The following is a 9,178-nucleotide window of genomic DNA, read 5'->3' on the forward strand; positions in this document are numbered from 1 at the left end:
CCAATCAAACAGCAGATAACAAATTCAGGGACAATCCATCAGCCAATCAAACAGCAGATAACAAAGAAATGCCTTCAACTCAAACGAGACATGCCTTCATTGCTTTAAAACATGTCTTTATAACTTTCTTTACTTATCAATCAAAAATTAAAATTGTTGATGTTGATAAAAATTTTCCTGAGAAAAGCACAAGAAAAACACGCAAGTTTACCTCATTAAAATGACATAAAAAATTGCTGCTTGATTTTACTTTTCAGAACCTACAGCTGTAGGCTACCTAAAATATAATTTAATATAAGTTTAATGATCAAGTAAAATCTTATGAGGATGAACCGCTCCAAATATTAAACGTGCACAATGTACATTGCATTTTAAAGTACAACGAAATACATAGAATATAGATTTAAACAGCTTTTAGATAAATCATACACTGTAGGCTTCGTCTTTCAAGAATTTCTTCACCCTCAGCTTTCAACACGCCACGAAATGTGACAGGTAGCTGTGATTAGCGCCATGCCCACTCTACCTATGCCAAGGGTACGAGCTCAGAGAAGACTCTCCGACGAGCGCGTTCATGAGTACCCTACACGTTCACGTTTGGCAGCTCCACGTCGACATTCCTTTAGCGACGGGAGAGAGGGGGTCCAGCGATACATTCAGTCTGTTTCGAGGCACAGCCAGGAGAGCCACCGGTCAACCGTAAGGTAAGCAGACGCTTTACAGTGCAGTATTAAACTTTCATCAGTGGCTTTGGCCTCTAGTTTATGTTTTTGGACGTGATGCAATAAGCTCAGGAAAGCGTGCGTACTAAATTACGTTGCTTTAGTCACTTCTTAAAGTGATTTAAACTACTATACAAAGTAATTTGAGAAGTTTTGGATACAAAACCTGTGCAAAAACACAGATAACTTGTTTAAAATAATACCTTAGCTCTTCACAAATTCATAGGCCAGAAGGTTCATTGTAGATCCTTAAACATGCTTCTTAACACTGAACTGGTGAATGTACATGTTATATATTAGGTGGGAAAATTCATGTATTTGCATTCCATATATTGCATATATACTCTTGGCTGAAAAACTTTTTTTTTTTCTTGTAATATACCTTTGCGGTTGTATGAAATAAAACCTCCATTACAGACTGTGTCAAATTATTTAAGGATTTTCTTAAATATTGTTGCAACAGTTTGAAGTTGTTAATGCACGGAGACACGTCAGCTTATTCTAGAGAGTGGACATAAATTCTAACATGTGTTTTACTTCCCAGGAGCCTCAGAAGCTGATTGGTCCTGAATGGGCTACCATCTCAACCAAGGCAACTGCAAGCAAACTGACTGAAGCCCAGTTGACGGCTGTAAATGTCTGATACATTTTAAAGTGAATTCTAGAATTCAAAAACACAAAAATGTATTCACAGGCTTCCTCCGCCAAAGTCGCATTCCCACACATGCACATATGGACACACTTATACAGAGAAACACACACACACACACTCAACCATGGCTCCTCGGGGAAAGTTCTGTGGTCCACTCTGGCTGTGTGAGTGTGTGGTCAGTGCATTACAGAACTTTGCTTTAGAAGCTCCACCCATCAAATCCGTATTGATCCCTGAGAAAATAAAGGCTTGGTTTTGAGTTTCATGACTGGTTTTAAGTATATACTGTAACATGGAATTATAAGTTTTCTGTTAATCTAATTTTGTTAGCATTTTAGATGTTGACTTCAAATTAACCTTTCAGATCTGTTAACCGAATCCCTCTATTCCTACTGGTATTCATATAAATACATAATGATTATGTAGGCTATATTTAGAAATTAAAAACAGCATAATGAAAAATATACAAAAATGAGATGGAGTCAACACAGTTATTAAAATGAACAGTAGAAATTTATGATGATATAATAATTCAGATTACCTCATGGGCTAACGGATCACAGATTTTGGAACGTATTAAATCTTCTAATGTTTTGAACAAAGTGTTTTGCTTTTCTTCTTCACCCTGTCAAGCATATTTCACAAGTGTGAAAGTATACCATTTTGTATTCTTGGCTTGTAAATTCTATTGGAACTCACAATGGTTTATATTGCTAAGTGCTGCTGGAACCAAAACGGTTTACGGAAAGTTACACTAGTGTGAGTGTATTATATTTGAAGAAGCCAGTCAGTCTCTCATTTGTTGAATGCATGGCACATAATGTATTTAAGAGTGGCTAAACTCTCACTGTTTTACTGAACTCTGCTGACTGTTATGAGTGTTATTCTTGAAGCTCTTAAAGGGATAGTTCACCCAAAAATGAAAATTCTGTCATTATTGATTTACTCCCCCTCAGGTAGTTCCAAACCTGTATAAATTTCTTTGTTCTGCTTTGGAAGATATTTGGAAAAATGTTTGTAACCAAGCAGATCTCGCCCCCCCATTGACTACCACAGTAGGGAAAAATAATACTATGGAAGTCAATGGCTACCAATAACTGTCTGATTACCAAAATATCTCCTTTTGTGTTCAAAGGTGACAGAATTTTCATTTTTGGGTGAACTGTCCCTTTAAGTGAAATAAAATGTTGCAGTTATGAAGTATTTTGCACTTTATCCAGTATGCCATATTCAGATGCAAACTTCACCAACAACTATTAAACATCATTTTGTAATTTTAAAAACTGTAGGTTAAAATTGATATGAATATATTTTTCACTATTTTAAATATTTTGTTCTTTACTAGTTAATTTTAAATGTTTGATGTAGTCTTTCAATTAACATATAATAATAATAATACATGTTTATTAGCCAATTTGGATGTAAATGGCGATTTTGTAACTGCACCTCGTCATGTGGTTGGCTTTTTTTTCACCACCTCTATTTCATGGTGGTTTCAGTCTATTTTTAAGTGGAAACATGGTTTAGGTGAGATGACAGCCTATTGCACCAAATATATGTTAACTGTTAATGCATTTACATTTGGCACTTTGTAGAAAGAAAGAAAGGAAGAAAGAAAAGAAGAAAGAAGGGAAAAATAGCTTTCTGCTGACCTCTAGTGGAGTTCTGTGGCATAAGTACAATGTACTTATTGTGTTCATATTGTATTGCAAAACACTTTTGCTGCTATTGATGTGGATACAGGTCAGGTTTGGGGGTATGAGTAGGTGTAAGGGTGGGTTAAGGTGTAAGGGAAGGGTCAACAGTGTAATTATAAATGTAATTACAGAAATTAATTACAAATGTAATTACATGCAGGTATTTTTAAAATATAAAAAACATGTAAGTACACAATAATTGCACTGTATCAAATGATTATTTAAATGTAAGTACATAGTAGTTAAGGTCACCTAATATAAAGTGGGACCAAAAGATCAATTACATGTCTATTACACTTACATCTACAAGATCAACCTGGCACCCGTGTCCACAGTCCGGTCATAGATTGTAAGTTAAACATAGATCAAATAAGAAGTGAAACGCTGTTTTATGTTGACTCTGCAATTTAACACTGTTACATCTTTGACATACATGTGACAGAGGTTCCTCTCCATGACACACACAGACAGTGGTAGGCCTCCCTGTTGAAAAAAACAGCATATGCTGGTTAGGTATGCTTTGAAGCATGGAAGCTGGTTATGAGCTGGTTTAAGCTGGTCAAGTGCTGGTCCTAAACTGGTCCTAAGCAACTAGCTCCAGCTTAGGACCAGCACTTGACCAGCTTAAACCAGCTCATAACCAGCATAAACCAGCTGCCATGCTTCAAAACATACCAAAACATATGCTGTTTTTTTTTTCAACAGGGCTACTTGCTCTATTTATGTCAAAGGCGTAAATCAACAAGATATTCTCGTCTTATAGCTTTAAATAAACAGGACTTAACTATATTTTTTATCACATACATGTTCGCAACACTGACACTGAATTACTGCTATCAGCCAAAATGCTAATGGCCTGCTGACATGCTCAAATAATAAAATGTATTGTATTTCAACCAAATGTTTACTTAAACAACATTTACCTTTAATTAATGTAAAATAGAAAGTACGTTTGCTTCAACAAATATGTTGATTGTGCAACCTTTACGTTTAATAAAAGTGTTACAAAATAGCGTTGCGTAACTGTCGGTTTCTCCTCTAGATGGCGGTATTTTCATTTGAAATGACGCTTCTAATGACATTGAAACTTTAGTGAGTCAAGGTAGATTTGTATATAAACCAGGTTGTTACTTTCCTCTGACATTACATATGATGTTCCAAATATTTTATATTAGGAACGTTCACAGAACCCGATTCTTTTGTAGGATTGATGTAAGGTAGTTGGTCAGACTGGATCTGACCAGCTGTGCACTTTTCTGCGAGGACTCGGTTCTCTGTTCGGACTTTGCTTTCTGATGTACTGCACGTATGTACATATAATGTTCATGTTGGAGTCGTCAAAGCTTAGCGCTGACAAGGACTGTTTACTACACTGTTAATTTGTATGTGATCCTCCAAACTGATAACACGTCTTTCCTGGTTCTTGTGAGAGGATTTAAATTACTCAGCTACACTGCTGAACTCAGTACCGAGGTCACATATGACAATTAACCAACAAATACAGGCTAAAAGATTAGATTGAGTCTGTTTTCATTCATGAATGTTAGTTACTTCTTCAGTTACAGTTATTCTAGATTTATATCTATAACTTGTATGTATCTGAAAAACAGGGGACACCCAGCAATAAAGCATTTTCTTTCCTAATAAAAATTAATTCAACCAAAGTGCACCTTAATGATATTGAATTGGAGTAAAATAATTTTATTCCATAGTAATATTATAATTTATCTCTTATAATAGAGCCATTGCTGCCCAATTTCCTGATCTGAAAGCATCAAATTTCCTTCAGCAATCAAACAGCTGCACCCTTTATATTGAACCATGACTATGATTGTTTGATAACCTTCCTTAGCAGGAGGTGCAATTTTCTAGGCAAACCATCATGAAAACCTTGATATACTTGCCACATCTTTTTACCAGGACATTGTCAGGACTTGCCCTGAAATTTCTCAGTGTAGTAAGAGAATACCTGACGCTTTATATCCTGAGTTAAAGTCTCAAGAACAGCGTCACCAGAGTCATCTGACTACTACAGCTTAGTACACGGAGAACTGAAACTCAAAAAGGAATACTAAAGAAACACTGGTGTGTTTTCACTTTAAACTGCACAACATCAGCAATAAAGTGCATGAAAAGACCATGAAAAGCTAGAAAAGAAAAATAACAAATGGACCATTTTGGCCGTTTTATTTGACAGATCAAATCCAATCGTTACAATTAGTTACCAATAAGCATGCCACTTGTTCAGTCAACTCATTGCAATCCAAATACTTACAGGGATCAGTATATTTTAATAATTTAATGTACAACAGCACCTGTGAAACCAGGGGACACAGATTTAATTTCCTCAGTGGAAACACTAGGGACCTGCAGTAACTTGACTCACTATTGCGTGGACAAACATAAAAATGGACATCTTCACTGCTAAAATGGACTGGCTTTAGAAGCATGCCCTGTTATGATCAATAATCCTGGGTACCTGATCTGTCACACCGTCTGAATAGATACTGTTAAAGACATCCGAATCCAAACAACAAACATTTAATTTAAATATTGCCACCTCCTCGTTCTCTATCTGTATTATGATGTGGCTGACTTTAAGTATGCAATAAGGTCTGCTCTCTCGCCCTTCTTCTTGATCCCAGCAAAGATCATCTTCGTGCCCGGAATGTACTTCTTGGGGTTCTCCAAATATTCCATCAAGGTATCTTCACTCCAGACAATGCCTGAGAAAAGTAAGGCACCATAAAGACTTGTTAAACATTACCATTCCATCTCATTGTGAAACATAAGACACATGCTGTACTTTTATCAAAAAGCCTTACCTTTGCTCTTGTTGGCATCTGTATAGGAAAACCCTTCTGCCTGACCAGTCTTGCGACCAAAAAGACCCCAAAGATTTGGCCCGACTTTGTGCTTGCCTCCGTTTTCAACTGTGTGGCACTGGGCGCACTTCTGGACGAAAACCTTCTTTCCCTTTTCAACGTCACCCATATTTACCTAGAAGAAAAGGAGACATGAAAACACTGCAGAAAGGCATTTGAAGGGTGAGCTGTTCAAAAGAACAGTGGACAGATCATCAGAAGGTCATTCAAGGATGGAGCAACTATAAGCTTAACTGATCAGCTCCAAGAAATTAAATCAACCAAATATAAGCTCTAAAACAGCTCAGTTCACCACCCAAGGAGATGCAAAGCATCTGATGTTGATTTCTAGGCAAATGGATGAGTTTCCTCTGACATCCAAAACCCTGCCAATTCGTATCTGTAAACATCTTGGTATTAAGTTGTTCATCCGAGGATAACCTCAAATCGCCTTTAATAAAAGAAGCCTTAATCACTTATGTATAGCTCTTTAGGCATCAGGCTGTTAAAACTAGCTTAAAATGAATAAGAATTCGGATTAGGGTTTGTGTGACAAAATCCATATTTAACTAATCAAAATACTCTCAGATAAGCTACACTTTTCTGAAGAACACAGCAAAAGTCGTAAACCGGCTTCAGATCCACGTTGGGGAAGCTAGCAGCTAGCCACATCTGGCTAACCTCTCATAAAAGCACATAATGTCCAACGAATTAATAAACATTTGTTATTGCTCAATTAAATAAAGCGAGTATTTTCTTTGTTGTAATTAAAAAGAAAACGGATTATTTTATTATTAAGCATTACATATTTCTTCCTTGACATACAGTTGTTCTTGAGAAGCACCGGTTAGCTTACGCAACCTTCCCAAGAACCGCTTCAAAATTCTCCATTTCGTGTAAATAAAACATCTGTGATCGTTAACACGCCGAACAGATCCTAACACGACGTGATCGCTTTAAAAATGTTACCTTTTAGACCGTGTGAGGAAGCTCCTTGCTTTGCAGGATACGATAATCTGCTCGTGCCGGTCGGGGGACCGATTCTCTATCAGGGCGAAAGAGAAAGGTCACTTCATTTTAGAGGCGCGAGTAGGCTCCGGTATTTTACGTCACAATCATGCGCTGCCTGAGCCGTCACGTGACTCATTTCGACGAATCTGGTAACGGCCCCGCAGCTGTTCTTCTGAAGATCCATCTATGGAGTTGTGACAGACAAGTGCTTTTAAAGAGATAATCGGTTTAGATAAAGCGAGGTTCAGAGTCTGGACACGTTGTTTGTACATGCAGCATGCATATGCAGCATATAGGTAAACTGACCGGGATGGAGAAGACAGAGAACGAGTTTGACCTTGGCATCTTGTCAAATTTACATTTTTAATAAAATACTGACGGTCATGGAAAAATATCAATCATGTAAATATTTAACTGTGACTACGAATATATACTACTTCATAGTTATTCTAAGAAAACGTTTATTTTAAACTTAAATTCTGAAAAAATGATTTTTACATAATGATTAATTAATTAATCAGAAACTATCGAAGGCGTGGTTACCCTGAAAACAAGATTTAATAAACGCTTTCTATATAATCATAATCAAACTCTGTAAATTAAGTAATTATATTAACGTTGCACCTTGAAACATGCCAAAAGCGCCTCCTCTGTACACGAATACAGCCCTGACGTTGTGTCACATGATTTTTTACTACGTGACAGGAGTTTCATTACACTGCAGCACCATTAAATTTAGTCTTGTTCGCGGCTAAAATGAAAGGTGTTATAAAGACTTGATTTTCAAGTTATCTGTTGTTTCCCTTTCAACAACTGAAGCTGACAGACATCTGACTCATAAATGAGAGGTTATAATTACGGTGGAGTACACTCACGTGACTGACAGGAATAACAAATGACAGGTCTTGCCAGACATACATAAATTTGTCAATAACTGCTCAACTTTTCATTAAGTATACCTGTTAATTTCTCAAGGGCAACTGTTTAAAATGTGTTTTGTTTTTTTCATTTGAAAATACACAGGCTATCTGTGTATCTTATCTTATGTTAAAACTGGACCTTCCAGTGAAAACGACAGACTTCAAGGTTACAGCCCCACTGTAACCTACAGAACACACAGATGATTTGATGATTTTTTTTTTGTGCATTGTGGGAAATTAACACCCATAAGCCATAAGCTAAATGTGCATTTTTATTCGCAGGGAAGTTATCTTTCCTAACCTTTCTTTTTGCACTCACGTAATGTTTCATATAGCCTTTTAATTGAGAAGAGAGTTTAGTTGAACTTAAACAAAAGAGCTTGAAATTTCGGTCATTATTTACTCACCCTAATGTCGTTCCAAACCCGTAAGACCTTCATTCTTCTTCAGAACACAAATTAAGATATTTTTGATGAAATCTGAGAGGTATGTGACTCGTCCATGGACAGCAATATAATCAACATTTTTAAGGTCCAGAAAGGTACTAAAGACATTGTTAAAACAGTCGACGTGACTGCAGTGGTTCATCCTTAATTTTATGAAGCGACAAAAATACTTTTTGTGCGCAAAAACAAAACAAAAACAACGACTTTATTCAACAATATCCTCTCTTTCCTGTCATTATCCTTACGCAGGTGAAGCAGTCAGCACAGTGAAGGTTTTTGTGTTTGTGTCCGAATGCCGGCTCAGTATTGGACAAAGCTGATCACGCGAGCAGCATGACGCATGCGTGTGATGCTGACACAGGAGCCCGCCAATAATGAGTCGCCGTTCTGCCGTAGAACCTGGAAGCACTGGATGTAAACAACGTATGAGAATGACACAGAAGAGAAGATATTGTTGAATAAAGTCGTTATTTTTGTTTTGTTTTTGCACACAAAAAGTATTCTCGTCGCTTCATAACATTAACCACTGCAGACATGTTGACTGTTTTAACAATGTCTTTGCTACCTTTCTGGACCTTAAAAATGTTGATTATATTGCTGTCTATGGACGAGTCATATACCTCTCGGATTTCATCAACAATATCTTAAAGGGATAGTTCACCCAAAAATGAAAATAATGTCATTTATTTCTCACTCCTCATGCCGTTCCACACCCGTAAGACCTTCGTTAATCTTCGGAACGCAAATTAAGATATTTTTGTTGAAATCCGATGGCTCAGTGAAGCCTCCATAGCCAGCAATGACATTTCCTCTCTCAAGATCCATTAATGTACTAAAAACATATTTAAATCAGTTCATGTGAGTAC

The 9,178-nt window shown here is 36.8% G+C and overlaps 1 protein-coding gene across 1 annotated transcript; it reads right to left on the reverse strand.

The window, feature by feature from the left end:
- Positions 1-5,243: 5,243 nt before the first annotated feature.
- LOC127514699 (cytochrome c) lies at positions 5,244-7,073 on the reverse strand. Its single transcript, XM_051897788.1, has 3 exons — positions 6,905-7,073; positions 5,897-6,071; positions 5,244-5,797 (listed from the first exon to the last, which is right to left on the reverse strand). Exons 2-3 carry the CDS (start codon positions 6,063-6,065, stop codon positions 5,652-5,654), a joined length of 315 nt encoding a protein of 104 aa, XP_051753748.1. The 5' UTR covers positions 6,066-6,071; positions 6,905-7,073; the 3' UTR covers positions 5,244-5,651.
- Positions 7,074-9,178: the final 2,105 nt, after the last annotated feature.

The sequence above is a fragment of the Ctenopharyngodon idella genome, chromosome 6, assembly GCF_019924925.1.
Source record: "Ctenopharyngodon idella isolate HZGC_01 chromosome 6, HZGC01, whole genome shotgun sequence".
NCBI lineage: Eukaryota > Metazoa > Chordata > Actinopteri > Cypriniformes > Xenocyprididae > Ctenopharyngodon > Ctenopharyngodon idella.